Genomic DNA, 20,847 nt, shown 5'->3' on the forward strand with positions numbered 1-20,847 from the left:
TCGTAATAGTCCAGTCAATCTAGCATAAATTTGACCCTAACCCGAAAGTAATTGCAACAGAAGATTTTTAAGTTTTGATCTTTAGCATTATACCCCAAATATAAACAGAAAAAAGTCCCATAAAATCTAACTTGAGGAAGACTAAAACAAATCACCATTTAAAATTCCCATGAAGATTTGCATTGAAAAGGGAGATAACTCTGGCAAAAAAAGGCTGAAATATCAATAACAAGAATGTGTCCATAGTACACGGATGCCCCACTCGCACTATAATTTTCCATGTTCAGTGGACCGTGAAATTGGGGTCAAAACTTTAATTTGGAATTAAAATTAGAAAGATTATATCATAGGAAGCATGTGTACTAAGTTTCAAGTAGATGTGACTTTAACTTCATCAAAAACTACCTTGACCAAAAACTTTAACCTGAACTTTGCACTTCATTTCTATGTTCAGTTGACCATGAAATTGGGGTCAAAACTATAATTTGGCACTAAAATTAGAAAGATCATATAATGGGGAACATGTGTACTAAGTTTCAAGTGGATTGGACTTCAACTTCATCAAAAACTATCTTGACCAAAAACTTTAACCTGAAGTTGGACGAACGAACGGACGGACGGACGAACGGAGGCACAGACCAGAAAACATAATGCCCCTCTACTATCGTAGGTGGGGCATAACAATTGATACACAAATATAACTTTACCGCTTCTATTCATCAGAATGTATTGATTGTTGATTTTTTAGGGATCTTTAGAGAATAACAAACATCTCTAAAGGTCTTTTCATATATTTTATCAAGCTATAAACTAGATTTCATAATTCATCAGTAGACCATTTATTGAATTTTTCAACATGTCAAGGTAAAGAATCTCAAATTTAATAAAAATAATTAAGCAAGTATTCTTCTTTTTGTGGTTTAAAATTTCTTTAGATAAGTAAGTTGCTGAAAAAATATAATATACAGATATAAACAATACCAAACTTTTGACATTATTTTTTCAAAATGGTTACAAAGCTCCAAATTTGCAATTTCGTCAATGAAAAATGCACGAAAAAAAAACTACCCATAACACTTCGGTTTTGAACATTTCATGAGCAGAAGATTATATGATTTAGTCAAATACAAACTTATAACCCCATCAAAGTATCATTCTTTACATAAATTTCAAGAAAAACAACCAAAAACTGATATAAAAACCCTCATTTTGCAAGAGTTATCTCCTCTTCCAATGTTAATTTCAATAGGAAATTAAAAATGCTGATTTTGAGTTTTCCTCAAGTTAGACTTTTTTCTGTGTATATAAAGGGCATAATGCTATAGATTAAACTAAAACATTTTCTGTTGCAATTAGTTTTGGGTTAAATTTTAGTTTAACTTGACTATAACATAATGGAGCAGGCAAATCTTTCGAGCACAACTGTTGTTTTGAAATTTGAATACTTGTATTGTCCTGCCAAAAATCAACCTGAATTGATTGCTGACATTAATACGGTTATCCATTTTAATGAACCTTTAAGATTTTCAAATCTCGAAAAATGAATTTTAACAGATATAATCTCACTTGGCCACACCCATTAATGAATATGTAAATAGATTTGAATGGCCATGCGAGTGTCAAAAAGCGAGACATAGGTATGCTGTATCCGACCGCGACGGCGTCAACAATGTATTAGTTTGTGATTAGGTCTAGTTTTTGGTGAACCACAAGTGGTTGGTCAATTATATTTGGTATGCAGGTGTATAAGCATTGGCACATCTGATTTCCGTGAAGATTATTTTGCTCTATCCCCTCAGTCAAGGTTTATTGGCTTCGAAACTTTTGCTTATTTTACATGTATTAGTTTGAGATTAGGTCAGCTTATGGGGAACCACAAGTGGTAGATTACTGATATTTGGTATGCAGTTGTATAAGCATTGACACATCTCGTTTCCATGGAGATGATTTGTTTCCGCCCCCTAAGTCATGGTCTGTTTTCTAAGTTATCATATATTAGTTTGTGATTAGGTTAGTTCAAGAGGAACCATTAAGGATAGGCCAATGTTAATTCTTATTCAGTTGTATAAGCATTTGCACATCTCATTTCCATGGAGAATATTTGGCCTCGCCCCTCAGTCACAGTCTAATGACTCTGAAACTTATCTTAGTTTACATACATTAGTTTGTGATTAGATCATTTCAAAATGAACTGCAGATCTTTAGTCAATGATATTTGGTATACAAATTTATTGGCATTTGCAAGTATCGTTTCCATGGAGATTATATAGCCACACCCCCTCTTCATGGTTCATTGACAGAAACTTTTACATAGTTTACAAGTTAACGTTTGTATTTAGGTTTTGGAACGAATTATAATAAGTCAGTGGTATGTGATATGCAATTGTATTAGCATTGGTACATCTCATTTACATGGAGATTGATTAGCCATGTAACTCAGTCATGGTTCATTGAATTTAAATATTTGCATAACTTGTGTAAAATATTTTGATATCAAAATTTCATAATCAAAATTACAAAAAGCCGAGCCATATCTCTGTGATAACAGTTTATGCATTTTCCTTCAAGTTCTTTTTTTTTCTTTTTACATTTTCTTACCACACTTGACCTGAATATTCCTTTGGATATCAAGTTAATACTTTTCCTTCGTCTACAAAGCACGTGGCTCCTATATAAATTGACGTAAATGTTTAGAAACGGAATGGGTCTATCAATGCCCATGCTACGTCAATCTTTAAAACCAAAATGTTGCAAAACACATATCCTACCTCCATGACAAATATGTTGACCCTGCAAATAAAGCCACAAATAGTCGTTATATAAACTGCTTGATAAACGAATTAGGTATTGACAACTCACTAGGAAACTCAACATGTACCCTCACGACCCTTAAGTGTCCTTACAAACAACGGTATATTGCTGAGTCTTGCTAGTGCTCCACGAAACCTCTTCTTATTAATATCCATTTTATTAGCAATCAAAAACAGGCTTCAAAGTTATTGTGAAACTGCCTATTCTAGAGGTGGCGTGAACCAAATGTGGATACTTAAAAAAAATTCCAAATATCTTTTTAGTACATAAAAGCTAACTCGTTTTCATCCTGCAATAGTATTAAAACATTTGACTTTTCTACACTTTACACGAGTATCCACATTCCAAAATAAAAGACAAATTGAAAGAGTTGGTATGGCTTTGTTTCATAAAATAAAATGGCCAACGTAGATACAATTATCTTGTCTTAGGGATGGATAAATTCGACTTTGTAAAGGACCACTTTGATTCAAACAAAAAATTCTCTGAAATTGATATTACCAAGATGCTAGATTTCTTGATTTACAACATCTTTGTAACGTTCGGAGGAAGTGTTTTTTCAACGGACGGTCGGCATTCCAATGGGAACCAATTGTGCCCCTCTTCTTGCCGACTTGTTTCTTTATTATTATGAGGCTGACTTCATACAAAAACTTTTTATGAAGAAAGATAAGAAGTTAGCAATATCCTTTAACTTTACTTTCCGCTATATAGATGATGTTCTTTCACTAAATAATTCAAAATTTGGTGACTTTGTTGAAAGCATCTGTCCCATCGAACTAGAGATAAGGATATAACAGGTACAGTTAAGTCGGCCTCATATCTTGACGTACCTCTAGAAATTGACAATGAGGGTCGGATGAAAACAAAACCTTATGACAAAAGAGATGATTTCAGCTTTCATATTGTAAATTTTCTATTTCTAAGTAGCAATATATCCAAGCAGCACCTGCATACGGGGGTATATATTTCCCAATTGAAACGATATTTCCGTGCTTGCTTTTTCTATGATAATTTTCTTGCTCACAACGAAGCTTTTACACCAAGTGTTCTAAATTGTAGAGTTAAAATCATCCCATCGTAAATTTTACGGACGCCATACCGAGTTGCTTGACCGTTATGGAATAACCGTTTCACAAATGATATCGGATATGTTCATAACGTCGTAACTACAACCCATTCCCTTTCACGAATGTACCGGATTTGTTATTACATGAGCAACACGACGGGTTTCACATGTGGAGCAGGATCTGCTTACCCTTCCGGAGCACCTGATATCACCCATAGTTGTTGCTTATTCTTTAGTTTTCTATGTTGTGTCATGTGTGCTATTGTTTTGTCTGTTTGTCTTTTTCATTTTTAGCCATGGCGTTGTCAGTTTATTTTCGATTTATAAGTTTGACTGTCCCTCTGGTATCTTTCGTCCCTCTTTTAAATGCGTTTTTTTTTTACAACTTTCATGTTTCCTGAAAATAATTAAAGAAAGTTGAACTGTATACCCAAAATACTAGTTTCAATATTATTTGCCATCCAGGAGTCGTAAAATTGTCACTTTTTTGTCTTCGAATTGTAAAACTGTGGTAACGTAAGCTTGTGATCAACAGTTAAAGCTTGATGACGACGATTTATGACAGGTTATTGCTTATTACGGTTTTTATATAATGAAAATATAAATTTAGAGATTTTGACTCACAAGAAGCATCCAACTTTTATAACAGTACAACATCCGTGTATTCTTCTGCCAACACCGGTACGGAGAAACCCTCAGGGACAAATAAATCATAAGCAGTGATATCTAAATGTAATATGAAAATTAATAAAGGTACATAATGTATAGCAGCAGATGCACATTTCGACCATTAAAGTCTCTTCAGTGATGCCAAATTTTTCAACCTAAAATGATTTAAAACCCAATAATGAACCAGAGCAATGTCTAAGGGTGACACATTTTAAAGTTTACTAATTGTGTCCAAATACTCATATGGTCCGGAACATATATACGCCAGACGAGCGTTTCGTTTACATAAGATTTGGACCATGTAGGTATATTTTTTTTAAATTACATTATACAATTTTCAATAATATAAAAACTTTAACTAAAAACCAATGATGGTTACATGACAATCTATTATTTTATAATTCAAATACTACGTACAAATTAAATATTGATGTCATAGTTAATTTTCATCGCTAATTACATTCTTGCATGAAGGCCTGGAATGACATTTATTTCCACACGGTACCATAGCTTTTTTGCATTTGCAAGTCTAGGTTGTGCACGATCCTTTTCATTTACACCTTTAGTTTGCGAATGAAAAGCTAGTCTTTATGTAGCTGTGTACAGAGTCATTCCGATATGTCTACGATGTTTTTTTAAGAAGCTCTAGGTCTCAAATATCGTAACATGACTGCAATACACCATATTCACAAGAAAACTTAAATAAACTATGTTACTTTCCAATGACTTCTTCACTTGTGTGACAGTTTATTAAGATTTTTTTGGATTTTTTTAAGTCGACATATTGCTATTCACGCGTAATAACAAATCGGTAATAATCATCATAACCATCGGTAATGACCGTCGGTAATGACCATCGGAATAATTGTATTGATAGTGTTATTATAGTTTCGACAAGTAAGTAACATTAACTATGTTAAAATTCTGATTTTTATTTAGCTTATTTTTTTATTATAACATAATAATAAAATCACCTAATATGATAGCGTCTTTTTTAAGCAACGGGTATGCAATATGAAGAGTTTAGAAATATTAAAAGAAAACTGTAACAGAGTGTTAATTATCCCGACCATTCGCGTACGGTCGGACCATACGCGCATGGTCGGACCATATGAGTATATACCCATATGGTCATGACCATACGCGTATTGTCCAAATACTCATATGGTCCGGAACATATATATATATATGTATATTTGAAATTAGTTTACCAAAACGATAAAAATGGCAAAACAAAATTACCTTCATCAGAAATGCTCAAGTCTAAACCTATAAAGGTAATAGTTTAGAGGTCATAAATCGATTGAAAGAGAACAAATTAAAACCGAGGGAAATCATAATAGGAGGAAACCAAAGTAACGACTGCAACACTGCAGTGCAACAAAAACAAATGCCACTATACATAATAACGAAGTATCTGATAACAACACATTCCTAACCTGGTACGAGTAATATCTTTAATTAATATTCTTTAATATTGTCAAAAGTAGTATACCACCATATAAAAGTAGCATAACACCATAAAAAAAATATTTTTATGGAAATATATCAGTTTGTTGTAGGGATATCATATTCTTGTATTTCTGGGGAAATCGTGGTACCGGGTTGAACCTGGTTTGGAATGTAAAATTCCTCAAATATCCTTAGCATATTATTGAAAACACCGAAAACGTTTCCTTTACGAAAGACTCACCAGTGACGCTCAAATCAAAACAGTTAAAGGGCCAAACAAAGATAAATTCGGAAAGCATTTTAACGCAAAAATTCCAAATGAGTTTCCAAGTACGGCCAAGGAAATGTATTCATTGTGGTAAAATAACCTAAGTGTATTTTATAATTCAACATGTATATACAGTGAAATTACACGCACACAAAAAGAACAACTTACAGACTCATTACACCCTATAAAAGTGTCGACTACTGAGCAAAATATAGAATCGGATATAAAACGTACAACCGCAGTGACATCGCCCTGTTGATACAACTAAAAAAAGATACAAAGCTATCAGACATAAAAACATGATGAGCTCAATGATAAAAAAAGAACCTTAACACATTTCCAAATTTATTAAAGCTAAATAAAGACAAAAGTAGTATACCGCTGTTCAATAGTTATAAACCAATTTAACAGGATCACAAACAAAAACAAAAACAGAACGAAACACATAATACCCCAGTCCCACTAGGCCAGGATCGCACGTCGATCTGTGCAAATTTTGATGATCGTAGTACGATCGTGTAGTTCGCAGTAAGGTCGTATCACGGTCGTGGTGAGGTCTTCAAGATCGTGACGAGCGTGGCAAACTTTGAACATGTTCAAAACAATCGTGGTGCGGTCGTGGCGAAATCAGGTCATAGTAGAAGCGTAGTGATAGCGCACTAAGATCGTAGTAAGATCGCAAAGGTCGCTGTACCATCGTAGTGAGAGCGTAGCGAAAGCGTGATTCTATTCGGAGAAACTGCGCTACGATCTCATTGCGACGTTATTACGACCTCACTACGACCATCACGATCTCACCGCGACCAAACTACGCTTTAACTACGACTATACCACGCTGTTCACGACCATAGTACGATTCTATCTCGCCCTTGCCGTCCTCACCACGCTCTTCCTACGACCTGACTACGTTCATACTACGACCATTATTCTCATTGTCATTTTCCCATAAAATATATTAAATCTCTCCAGGTTTTGTTCGTATGTATGTAATTGAGACTTTTTGTCCATTTTCTCTAACGGCTCAACCATGGTTCTTGTTTTCATATAGATTAGACCGTTGGTTTTCCCGTTTGAATGGTTTTACACTAGTAATATTTGGGACCTTTTATATCTTGCTGTTCGGTGTAAGCCAAGGCTCTGTGTTGAAGGCCGTATCTTGGCCTAGGATTGTTACTTTTAAAAATTGTTACTTGGATTGAGAGTTTTCTCATTGGAACTCATACCACATCTTCTTATATCTATTGACACATCTGTTTCATATCTGATATCGTTCACTAAAATAACGTCATTTCAGCTTTATGGACCAGCAATAGGTTGTAATTTAGGTCGGATTGGTCGGTCCGACATCTCTACTTGATCAAGATTCGTTACTATGATATCAGAGCTCCATCTGCCTCTACATCAACCCTAACACCACGCCCACGTGTTCTAGTAGATTTTGATGGCATGACTGTATTTTTTTCGAGAAATCTACGTATTAATCAGAAATAGAACTGAAGCAATGATACTGAGTTGATATGGAACACGATGTTGACGTTATTGCTGAGAGCGTAGTAAGATCGCGGTTTGAACGTAGTGTAATCGTGGTAAGAACGTGCTATAATCGCAGTAGAAGCGTGGTAAGATCGTGTTGCAATCGGATAACTCGTGGTATGGTCGTAGTGAGAACGTGATGAGCGTAGAAAGATCTTGATAAGCGTAGTAAGGTCGCAGAATAAGCGCGGTGAGAACGTGTTATAATCGTTGCGGGATCGTTGTAGAAGCGTAATGTAGTAGTAGCATCGTGAAAGCAACGAAAATTTACATTTTCATGCCGCTCATACCGCGACCTCACCACGATCTGAATTTAATTTAGATCGCGGTGAACGTGGTGCGATCGTAGTCTAGTGGGAGTGGGGCTTAAGGTAGCAATGAACAGTTCGGAAAAAATATTAAAATTTGCCCTCATAATCATCTGTCTTTCAACTCAATTTTTGTCAAATTGCCTCAAAAACTTCGTGTAAAAAAAGTGTTTGTAAACATAACGTTCATTTCTGGACAGATGACCGGTCCAGCTATGAAAATACTACTAGCCAAACAGAAAATAGCCCATAAAACATGTAAAATATAATCTTTATAGTCTTATAAACCATCTTCTCAAAAGGCTAAATTAGTACTTTTAAAACTGTCTAAAATGAATTTTATAACACAATAACTTTCATATTTGAAAAATCCATCGGGGCCTAAATGCGAAACCAAACTCCTAACTCATAACTAGCGAAATAACAGCACAACCTCCCGCTTAGCGTAACTTTAAGAGAGTTGAATAATTATCAAAGGAGAATTCCAGAAATGTTTGTTTAGCATTGACTTCACAGTTGATTATGATCTCGGGGACTAACAGTCAACTAACAATGGTTTCAACCCAGTGCTATAAGTGACGATACACCAAAAAATGCATGAATTAAGGCAACAGTAGTATACCGCTGTTCGATAGTCATTAATCGATTGAAAGAAACCAAATCCGGGTTACAAACTAAAACTAAAGGGAAACTATAAGATGAAAATAACGAAACAACAGAAACACTAAAGTGAACAAAAACAAACGATAATGCAACACACAGAGAAAAGAACTATAAGATAACAACTGCCATTGTACGGACTTGGTACAGGACATTTTAAGAAAAAAAATGGTAGGTTGAACCCGGTTTTGTGGTTAGCCAAACCTTGCACTTTTCGGTAATGTTAAATACAACACACTTAAATTTCCCCATTACATGACAGAACTACAGTACAAATAACATTGAAATACACAAGTAAACAATACAATAGTTACTTTCGACATGCCTACTACATAATAAAAATGAACACGTAAAACAACATAGGTCAACACACAAAAACAGCATGCGCATCTTAATGATAAAAAGAACCTAAAATAGTCAAATTCATCAAAGGTAAAATTTTCTGTAGGATTATGTTAAATCGAATTCTTTAATTGAATATTTGAATCCAGGGTTAATGCAAACATATATTCCTCGTGTTGTTTACTTGGCTCTTATTATAAACAATGAAATTACGATGGGATGGTGATAGGGTTAAAAAGAGGAATAGTAAGAACGCACACATAGAATATAAATTAGCTTAATGAAAAGCAATATGTTCTTTATCACTGATGCAGCTACTGACGATGCTATGCATTATTGCATATGTCATGTTCACACCAAAGATATTATTAAAATTATTTAAGGGCATACGATACAGTTTTGATCCTGTATTTACAAGTTCATGAAAATTTGCACATAGGCTATTTTTTACCTGATTAAATCAAATATGTAATAAAAAATATACCTTCATGTGCTACTTTTTGAGTAAAATGAGGTCGAAATTTTGTATATTTGCTCAAAATTCTGATTTGTGGCCGTAATTTCTTTTTCGAAAGAAAGACATAACTTTTTTGTTATAAAAGACAAACACAAATTGTTTTTTTGTTAAATAATCGGTAATTTCTGTATTTTATAAATATTCTAAAAAAATATGCATTTTTTTATTCAGAAATAACTCATATTTATCAAATATTCATGAATTGAGGAAAAAACGTCATTTTTTACTGCATGTTTATCAAAATTAAAAAAAAATCCTCTATTTACAGTTTTATAAAATTTGGGTCACACAATCTCCCTGCAAAATGAAACAAAATGCCGTTTTGAAAAATAGGGGTCTATGAACTCGTTTTCAAATTAAATCAGTTTGAATGATAAAAATCAGTCGAAAAATGCATCTTTTCCCGATATGTCTCATTTTGACGTCGCGAAAATAACAAATTACGTTAGTGACGTCATTACCTTCCCTGTAACTGTATCGTATGCCCTTAATTGACGAAACCTCTTTAACGGCAAAGGAAGTTTATTTCAGATGACAGAGACCAGAAAATCAAACAAACATGTTTGTATTAATTGAGGAAAGCCTGAAGAAAACATATCATTATGATGAAGTTACATAAAGTTGAACTCAAATACGTTTCTTTCACAACAAATCATTAGATATATTCGATGGAGCGTTGGCAAATCGTTATATCTATAGGAAATGATTTAATACAAAATATTCTGTGGTCATAAATTGTCTTGGGTCTATTAAAAGTTTGTCAGTTGAGAGGTAAAAGTTTGTGAGACCATAATGTTTACCCTGTTCATAATTGAATGATATTTTGAAACCAAATCCTGAGCATTTCGTGGTTCTTCCATCGAAAATGTTTGAACAACTACATAAGTTATGAGCAAAATTGATGAAGGAAAAGACAATATTTAAATCGAATATTTAAAAACTTATCATTTAGTAAATAACACAACTTAACTAAACAAAAGCCCAGTAAATAAAGGCAGTAGTAGTATACACCTGTTATGTGACGCAACATGCAATACAGTTTATCTTGTCTTATTCGACACACTGGAGGCCCAGAAAAATATGTCGGATTAGGCATGGTGTCGTAATATTCAAGTTTTTTTTTGCAAGGATAGACATATTTTTTCGGACCATGATAATAGGTCAGTTAAAGCAGGATGTTGGAATACTCGGATGTCGGATTAGGCAGGTTACACTGTACCAAGCATTAGGAAGCAGAATTTGCAAAATGACAACTATGATCACTTATAGAATTGAAACGAAAACGTCTAGTTGAAACTTGAAAAATGTATCTTATTGTAAATTCAATGTACAAAGTAAATTTTAACTTTGTCTCTGATGCAAACATCATCATCGACATACACCGTTCACTCAGGAAAAACTTATTTCAGGTTTTTCATGCATTCCTACTTTACTAGAAATATATATTTCGACAGTAAATTGAAGCTTCTACACGACTTTGGTTACAAAATACCATTATCAAATATGACGTTAAAAAGAAGAAAAACACGGAAATATCTTGAAATGCTAAAAGGACGTTAGATACGAACATGATAACTTTGGATAATAACAGTGCACTTAAAATTAAATAAAAAAGACATAGGGAAAAAATGAACATGGAATTTTGAAATTCCATTCGTTCAAATTGCTTTCTTTTTATTTACCTTCATTAGAAACTCACAATGCCGAAATTTTGGGATATATAAGAACAGAAACAGTTAATGACATAAATGCAAAAGGGACTACAAAATAAAGGCCAAATTCCTCTATGTTTCCTTAAATAAAGGTAACAGTAGTATACTGGCGTTCAAAAGTTTTAAATCGATCGAGAGAAAACAAATTAGGTTACAAAATAAAACCGAGGGAAACACATCAAATATAAGGGTATAAACAAAGCACAACAGGGACATAGTAAAAATACACGAAAAGAATATTTAATAGATTTTTTTTATTGTTTCTTTAACCAATGACATCGCTTTTAATGCGATTACAAACATATTTTGGATTGATTTATACACTCGCAAAAATAGTTTCAAAAAGTGCATTTTTTTTATGTTTTACAACATAAGTTTTAGATTTGAACCACATGAACATGACCTCAATTTATTAATACGATTCTGAAATCATTTTTACATGCATGTTTTGAAGAATCATTTTTGATTTAATTTTGTAGAGCTACGAATAACACTCAATCCAAACCAAGCTTCTAAAATGCTCGAAGTGTTGTCAGCCTTTCCAAGTTTCAAGAAACCTATCGACTTACCAGGTTTGTTCATTTTAATATGAGTGTATAGCTGTAGATGGTGCAGGTGACAAACTCATACACATTGAGAAAAAAAAATACAAAGAAGCAACTATTTCTAATGCAAAGTCAAAATGTGTGTTGTTATTTTTAAGATATATATAGGGGAAATTGATTTTATTTTGAAATATCTGCTATGTACTTGATAATGAGACAACTATCATATGTGACCAATTGACACATAAATTAAAGCTATTTAGATCATCATTCGACCTTCAACAATGAGCAAAGCCCATACAGCATAGTCAGCTATAAAAAAAAAGCCCGAACATGACAAATGTTTAACGATCCGACACGAGTTTTTTTCTTCTCTAAACGTCCTTGACTACCAACGAGGGCTCTGCACGGTCTGAAATGTAAAACAATTCAAGCGAGAACTAACGGCCTAATGTATGTACAAAATAATAAACATAAAAAAAATAAGCTCTACAGCAACAAACAACAACAACTGGTATTAAGTTGCTTTCATTAATTGCTTAATCGAGAAAAAGAGGATTGAGATTTGAGACTGCGGTGCATTTCATTAGTGAGATACAGTCATCCAATTCGGGATAGTGGCTGTAAAACTTGTGTAGTGCCGATTTCACTTTAGATTTCTCATAACTCATTATAGGTTGCTCTTTGTAAATGCAGCTGTTTCACAAAACCACGCCTCGTTTGAGGAGATATTTAATAGTCATAGATATTTGTTTTGTTTGCGTACTGGTTCCCGGATATGATCAGTATGTTTCATCTTAACATAACTTGGAAATATTACGAGCTGTAAAAAAGTTGCTACACATTTTGAATTCTAAGGAAAACCAAAAGTGCAGTGATTGGTAGTACAGAAGTTTAGTATTAGTTGACATTCTTCGAAATTTGAGGCTTATTCATGTTGAAAAATAAGTCGCACAACCCTTTGTTATGTCTTTCAAAATAAAAAATAGTAGTGCATATTAACTTTCCATTCTGGCGAATGATTCTTTTACGAAAGATGAAAATAAAAGTGGAACAGTTTGTGCCGTAAAGGGCTTCTTATAGGAAATTTCATTTACTGTTATTTATGAAGTGCAGCCTTCATTGGGTTTTGGATGAAAAAAAAAATACACATCTGTCATGAAAAAAGTCCATTTTCGGTTGTCATGTACGGACGTAGTGTATCAATTACGTTATTTATGACTGTGTTTTTTCTTATCAAAAGTTATTCTAATTGTTTTTTGTGATTATATTTGATTTCAGATCATTTAAGACTTTCAAAACTGCACTTAAAAAGGCTGAAGAAATGGCGAAAATTGGCAATAGAAAACAAAGAAAAAGTAAGTTAATATTATTACGTCTAAAATTGATCAGTTATATATATTAAGACATGGTTGTAAAAAAATGAAATACTCTTAATTAATCTTTTCTTGTTTACCAAATGCGTGTCGGCTCAAACTCTCAAAGCACAATATATTTCCGTAAGAAATATCGTGTAGCTAAACTTGTAGCCTACAATTCTGATGAAAAATAACAGACGACAAATGAAAATGCAAAAACAATAACTTAAGTCGAAATTGAACTGACAATGTCATGGAGAAAAAATAAAATAAGAAGAACAACAGACCAACTGTATCGTGATCTGATTAAATTCATGATAACTTGTTATGGATAACAGAAAATGATGTCAAAAATTAAACCGAAATTATAATATAACGTGGCTCTTTCGCTTTGTGAATAAACCATGCTTTAAATCCAATAAAATTTGTTTGCACATGCGTATATTGACTGCTGCAGAATAATGAATTTTATTAAATTGGCATGTCATTAATATATTTCAATAACTTAAAACAATCCCAAATTCTTCAATGATGCACATCTTGTTACTTATTCATTTAGTGTGACTGTAAAGTGTTGCAATTCGAAATTGACATATTTGACCTAGGGTCGATAACCGTTCACGTTGGCTGTTCAAAATTCATCCCTCTGAAAAATCACATTGCCAGTCCTTTGCTTGTTTACAATTAAAATAAAGGGAGGTTCATGGAAGAGCATACACTACCCCTTTGCACTTGGCTTATTTTGTCTAGCAGGTAATGACGTCATGTTTTATACTTCGTCATTTTTTTTTCAGTATTTTGTATTAAAAATTTCAGATAAAAAAACTCAGAGTAGAATAAATAAATAAATCTGACCAGACCATATTGTACTAAAAAATCGCTCTAAATGTACAATGTTTATAATCTGAAAACAAATTACATGTACAAAAACAGTAATGACTGAAGAACTTCAAGTTATGACCAAACAAATGTGATAAATAACGAAAATACCGAACTTCAAGGAAAATTCAAACCAGATGGTCATTTATCAAATGTCAAAATCAAAGCTCAAACACACCAAACGAATAAAAAACTTCTCTTACACTCTCTACATGACACAGGCATTTCCCTATGTAGAACGAGGCGAATAATAAGGTATATGTATTCTTATTAAATGATCAATTGAGGCAATTGTGTTGCAGAATAATATTTTTATGAATATACATATTGAAGTTCGTTTATATATTCCCATCTTCGCTAGCCAAGGGTTACGATCCACTCTCGCTCTCTTCATCCTTGGCGGATAGAGATAAAATTTCGGAGACACACGGTAAGGATTTTAATTGGTTGCAGTCAAAACTCCCTGCATCCAATCAAAATGCGCCTATAACATGATCACGTGTTAATGTAGAAAGTGTTTGTAAACAATTGCCACGTGTTTTTTGTGCAACCAGCCTTTACATCCCTAAACATACGACTATATTTAGTGAAAACTTGAATGTTTTTAATCAAAAAATAGAAGTTCCTGTGTATGTTTCATGCACAAATGCATGAATGTTGACGTATGCTTTCATTTCCGGCTTTACCAAGTGTGTAGAATCTAGACGCTACCGTGTGTTTACCTCCAAATTGAAGAGTTCAAGTGCTACCATTGGTCAAGACTAATGTATTCAGAATTGGCGTGATTTTTATCTTCCGATAGATGGCGCAACATTGTTATCACAAATGTTGGCTCAATCCGCCAAGGGTGAAGAGAGCGGGAGTGGATCGTAACCCTTGGCTAGCGAAGATGATATATTCCATACAATTCAAATTATATAAGACAAGGAAACGAAGAAAACAACTAAAAATGTATCCATATAAATCCGTACATCACAACCAGTCATTTTCACTATGTTTCTCAAACCGGTTTCACTAAAAGACTTGCAAGTTAATAACATATATAATGCTTTGTAACAGCCAACATTTGCTGGGTCTACAAAACTAACAGCAGGCGCCTATAGATTATTCCAAGACAACCAAGTTCTTGATAATGAAAGCGACAACATAAAAGAAGAGGACGACGACGACAGTATATTCAGTGACCTTTCTGATGAAGACGAAGATGAAGGTCAAAATGCTTTAGGAGATTTGGGCTCTGGTTTTAAACAACTCAGCAAGGGGATGGGAAACGTATTTAGCAATGTAATAGGACCAATAGGAACGACAGCTGCAGAACCAGGAAAAGGTAAAATTTCGTAATATAATTTTCATTTAATGTGTGACCGTTTTCATATTATGTTGTTGTTATTGTTATTAGGAATCCTGACGATCAATCTTAATTAGAAAACGGCTTTTTTTCCGAACAGTTTAAATTTTAAGCGAATAAGTGTTTTTCATATTTATTTATTGCAATTTTGTAGGTTTCTAATTGAATAGTTTAACACTCAACAATTACTTACTCTATTTGAGGAGATACTTCAGGTGCTGTTTGGTTTTAGTGAGGTTCGTTTTGTTCAGTATTCAGTCCTTAACTGGCTTCTTTTAAATGGAAAGATCAAATGTTTGGTCTGCAGCTTGATAATGTTGAGGTTTAGCGAGTAATATTTTTTTCCATCAGTCGTTCAGCTTGTTCCTGTTTACCGATAGAATGAAAATTTACCCCAGTTGTACAAGGAAAATTGTTCTATGTATAATTTTTGGACTAGTTTGAATCTCGGTCTATTTCTGTAATTTATTCTTACATACTTTTGATTTTTTAACCCTGTATGCGTACATTGCCTATGTAAATTTTAAAATTGTTTGTATGCACATTGAACGACAAATTTATGTGTCGTATATAATTTTTCTGACGTCGGACACTCAAGTAGATCCATGTGTTCGTGGATAGGTTTTTGTGTCCTGTTAAATTGTTCCTTTTAAAAGTTTTGGATTCTCATAAATTCTATGTATAACTTTTGGACTAGTTTGATTTCTGTAATTTATTCTTACATACTTTTGATTTTTTAACCCTGTCTGCGCTCATTGCCTATGTAAAATTTAAAATTGTTTATAATCCAGGTACTTTTGATAACTATTGTATGCACATTGAACGACAAATTTATGTGACGTATATAATTTTTCTGACGTCAGACACTCAAATCAATCCATGTGTTCGTAGATAGTAGATGTTGTTGTGTCCTGTTAAATTGTTATACGATGATGACTGATGTTCCCATATTTTGACTATTTTATTGATTGTGACTGTTTATTTAACGCATCATGTAAATGTAACGGAATTTGATGAGACTGTTATTAAAGTGAGAGGGTTAGCGCTATAGAACCAGGTTTAATCCACCATTTTCTACATTTGAAAATGCCTGTACCAAGTCAGGAATATGACAGTTCTTGTCCATTCGTTTTTGATGCGTTTTGTTTTTTGATTTTGCCATGTGATTATGGACTTTCCAAATTGATTTTCCTCTGAGTTCAGTATTTTTGTGATTTTACTTTTTTTTGTATAATGTTCGAGATTGCATGTTAGTTAAGTAAACGCGTCATTGTTTTTGAAATCCTGCGGTGTGTGTCGTTGTTGGATATTTTCGTTGTTGTTCTGAGGTTTGCATGTTGTGTCGACTATTTTGTTTGATGTTTGTGTGTTTCTCTGTTATGAAAGTTCTTGCGTGTGTTTTTGTTGTATTTCTGTCACGTCATGGTTTAGCAATACTTTTTAACAATGTCACAATGCGGGTGGTTTGGCATGCCATTAAACCAGATTCAACCCACCATTTTTGTTTCTTGAAATGTCCTGTACCAAGTTAGGAATATGTCTTAATAGATCTTAGTATTTTAGTTCTTGAGGAATTCGGTTCTGATGGTAGATTCTTGTCATAGCTACTGCCTTGTTCACGAGTGAACACTGATTGCCGAGCAATATGTTTCAATTTCAAAATATACTAAATTTCTCTTTTATTCATTCTTCATTTAGATACTAGAATATAGTAAATTAACATTCGATACCACATTATTGATTTCATGTTTTAGATGGTGAAAATAGAGCTAAGGGTTTGGTTCCTTTGGTGACAGGCATGACGGGAATGATTGGCAAGAAGTTAATGTACGAACCTTACAAAGCTACGCGCGATGCGGTAAGATATTTTACTATTCTTTTGTGCAAAGATATGTAGGTCAAAACGAAAAAAATGCTTAATATATCAGTTACTAAAAATACTACCAAATGACTTTTATATTCATTACCTGTTATATAGACAAAGCAAATTCAATGGGATAAATTTGAAATTCAAATGTATATGTGTAATATAAAAAACCGGTTGTTTTAAAAAAAAATACAGGACCAAAACAGCATCAACACCTTATAACAAGGCAAGACTTTTATCATTTTTTAGCTTGAAGATTGGATTCAAGAAAATAGAGGAGCAATTGAAAGTAAGGATATCCAGACAAGAGAAAAACAGTTAGAAATAATAAAACAAATAGTATCAATGTACGAAGAAGAAAAAGAAGATGAAGACGAAGAGATAACAAAAACTAGAAACATGAAAATAATGGAACTTATAACAGAAACCGAGAAACTTGGTGAACTGCCAAAAGAAGTCCAAGCTAAATCCGTAAGTAATTGCAATGTTGAGAAAAAAAAATATACATTTCATTCATGTAGGTTCATGTAAAACAACTTGTAATCTGCATTTTAGAGAATAAAGCAAGATATATTAATGTTATACACAGCATATTTTTTCCCATTTATTTATTGTGTAAATGTGAGACTATATTCAAACTAGGTCGAAATGATTGCTAATAGAATTGAGGTTAATAATTTAGAAAGAGTTTTCGTGGAACACTTGGACGAACTAGCAATACAACTTATCACACTTATGTAATTTAGGTATCCAAAAAGTAATGGAAAATCTTTATTAAAAATAGGACAGACCTATGATTATTAAGGATTTCTATCCTTTTAGTGTCATTGGTTATATGTTGAGTTTCCAAGTGAATTGTTACTTTTGCAACTTCTAAATGTCATTTTTTAAACTCATTTCTGCATCTCTCAGTTTGATCAGTAAATAAGTTACTCGATGAGTATTGTTATGTAACAGTTTTAGTCCTTTTGATATTTAAAGAAACCAATGCTACTGGATCTGAATTTCTTTTATCCAATTCTTTGATTACATCATTAACAAGCATTCTGAGAGTATTGCATGGCAATGCATAGTTCCCTACCGAGTACAAATGCATTATACTGGAAACAAAATGCTAACGTGTTCTATAACTTGTCATGGTGTATTAAACAAAAAGAAAATACCAAGTCAATATCCTCAAGCATGACTAAAAACAGTGTGGAAAACTGATTTTTCAAGTATTCTAATTTTATTCTGTAGGCCGAATTTTATCAAGAAGCTGACCACACCCAGATGCTCGAGGGGATGACCGATGTACTTACTAGTACGATGGAGACCATGTTTACAGGCTTGGGAGAATCATTGTCAGGTGGTGGAGAAGACGGAGGAGACGGATGCACTATTTTATGATCAAATACAGATTTTTAAACTGCTCATAATATACAATATTTTTAATATCATAATTGGAAAACTACCTCTGTTTTAAGAGCATTATATTGTGTATTTGTTTAAGGTGTAAAATTAACCATTTTGTAGTATTTATAAAAGATGTAATAACATAATAAAATTAAATTTAGTTAAACGCGTGACGAGGTTACAAATCACAAAAAAATACAAAATAAAGAAAAATTCAATAGATACAATCATTAGATATAAAAAGGTAAACCACTTTAAAGTTGCCATAAAAATAAAGATATCGAAGACACATAAATGACCTTATGATTTTACCTTTTAAAGGTTGTATCATTTTCGTGGATCGAGGAAACTTGGAAGTTAACTGGATAATAATTTTCTAGTTTGCCAAAGTCTTCCCTTCATGCCATTCTAATGCGTGGTTAACCTCTTCCAAAGAATTCTCAGAAACATATAAACCACATGATTCTGAAGACGCACTAGAGTATATGGTCCATAGATAACATATAAAATAAATAGGAGAGTAGAGAATTCAGCTTTTAAGTCCTATGTTTTGAAATATTTATCAACACGATTTGTTTACCTAATATTCACATATTGCCATCTTAGATTAGACTAGTATTGTTGTGAAAGTCAGAAAACTATTACAATTGATTTCCTGATCTGCACAGTATCACCAATTGTATATTAAAAAAATTACAAACTTACATAATTTTTTATACATTTTTGTATTGTCAGTTTTTTATCCTTTTTTTTTAATTGTTTTACATTTTGTCAAGTCGACAATTTTTACATTCACAGTTGACTATACGATATTAGTTTTACTCATTGTTGAAGGCCCATACCCATACGATGACCTATAAATATCGATAGCTGCATTATTCCACTACATTCAGCCTACTTTTGGTAGCTGTCTCATTGGCATTCATACCACATCAGATTCTCTCTATTCTATATTAACCATCTTTTAGACCATTTGTTTGGCTCAGAAAGTTGTGCTTTAATTCAGATAATTGAATCATTCCCTTATAATTGAATGACGTGTCATCTTTAAAGAGATTGCACAGCGTATTCTGGATATTTTGGAGGAAAAAAAAGATTTTGAACTTACGAAACCATTTTTGTCTAACCAACCTCAGAAATCTGAACATGCAATATTAAGGTGATGCGATACCAGGTTGGATGTCATAAAGCTTATTTTTTCAAGGTTATTTTGAATTTATTTTTTATTTCAAATATATAATTCATGTAAGCTTCATATATAACTTGTATTGGTTCACATTCAATGAAATAACTTGGACATTGACGACGGCTATATCTTAAACCGAACTATTTGTCAATATGATTTCACATATTGCCACCTTACATTAGGCTAGTATCGTTGTGCATGTCTGAAGACTATTACAATGGTTTTCCTGATTTGTACCATATTACATATTGTAGACGATTTGGTACATATTAAATTTGCTGGTTGGTCTTTTTCTAATAAATTTATATTCATAAATAAAATACATAAACGTATGTTTTTGTCAATAATAAAGGGTATCTTTATAACTACTATCGCTTATTTTTCTCTTTTGATTAGTTTGGCCTTTGTTTGTTAGTTTGTTTGTTTTGGATTTTTTTGGGTTTTTTTGGTAAATTGTTTTGTCAAGGCAACGATCACATGTAGAGCTTACTAAACAGTATAGTTTTTACTCAATATGGAGCTTTATGTAGCTGCTTTATTCCGCGACATTTGGACTATGTTGAATGGTTGTCTCATTGGCAATAAAACCACATTAGATTCGCCTTAATTAATATTAACCTCATTTTAGACAATTCGGTAACTTTCAGCAAAGTTGTGGTTTATCACAGATAAACGCATTATTATCTATATACTCGAATGATGTGTCATATTAAAGAGAATATTTTGCATTTTTTTTTTCTTTCTAAAACAAACCATTGGTGACCTCTCTTTATATCTCAAGTAGCTTTACACAATTTAAATAGATTACCAGTTATACCATAAACCTCCTTTTTATGTAACAATCATTCTTGGTAAATTTTAACAAAGTCTTTTGGTAAAATCGCAAAAAAAAAGAACACCCAACTAATGTCTTTATTTTCTAGTGATT

At 32.9% G+C, this 20,847-nt stretch overlaps 1 protein-coding gene across 9 annotated transcripts in view; it reads left to right on the plus strand.

Moving 5' to 3' along the window:
• The window catches only part of LOC134721963 (abnormal spindle-like microcephaly-associated protein homolog), a 53,056-nt gene extending 34,096 nt beyond the window's left edge, over positions 1-18,960 (plus strand). For all 9 annotated transcript variants that reach the window (XM_063585313.1, XM_063585309.1, XM_063585310.1 and 6 more), the window contains 6 exons: positions 11,821-11,913; positions 13,168-13,244; positions 15,183-15,450; positions 17,226-17,329; positions 17,588-17,809; positions 18,578-18,960. In XM_063585313.1, the coding sequence (XP_063441383.1) occupies positions 11,821-11,913; positions 13,168-13,244; positions 15,183-15,450; positions 17,226-17,329; positions 17,588-17,809; positions 18,578-18,727 (914 nt within the window). In that variant the 3' untranslated portion in view covers positions 18,728-18,960. The remainder of the gene's footprint in view (positions 1-11,820; positions 11,914-13,167; positions 13,245-15,182; positions 15,451-17,225; positions 17,330-17,587; positions 17,810-18,577) is intronic.
• Positions 18,961-20,847: the final 1,887 nt, after the last annotated feature.

The sequence above is a fragment of the Mytilus trossulus genome, chromosome 6 (assembly GCF_036588685.1).
Source record: "Mytilus trossulus isolate FHL-02 chromosome 6, PNRI_Mtr1.1.1.hap1, whole genome shotgun sequence".
NCBI lineage: Eukaryota > Metazoa > Mollusca > Bivalvia > Mytilida > Mytilidae > Mytilus > Mytilus trossulus.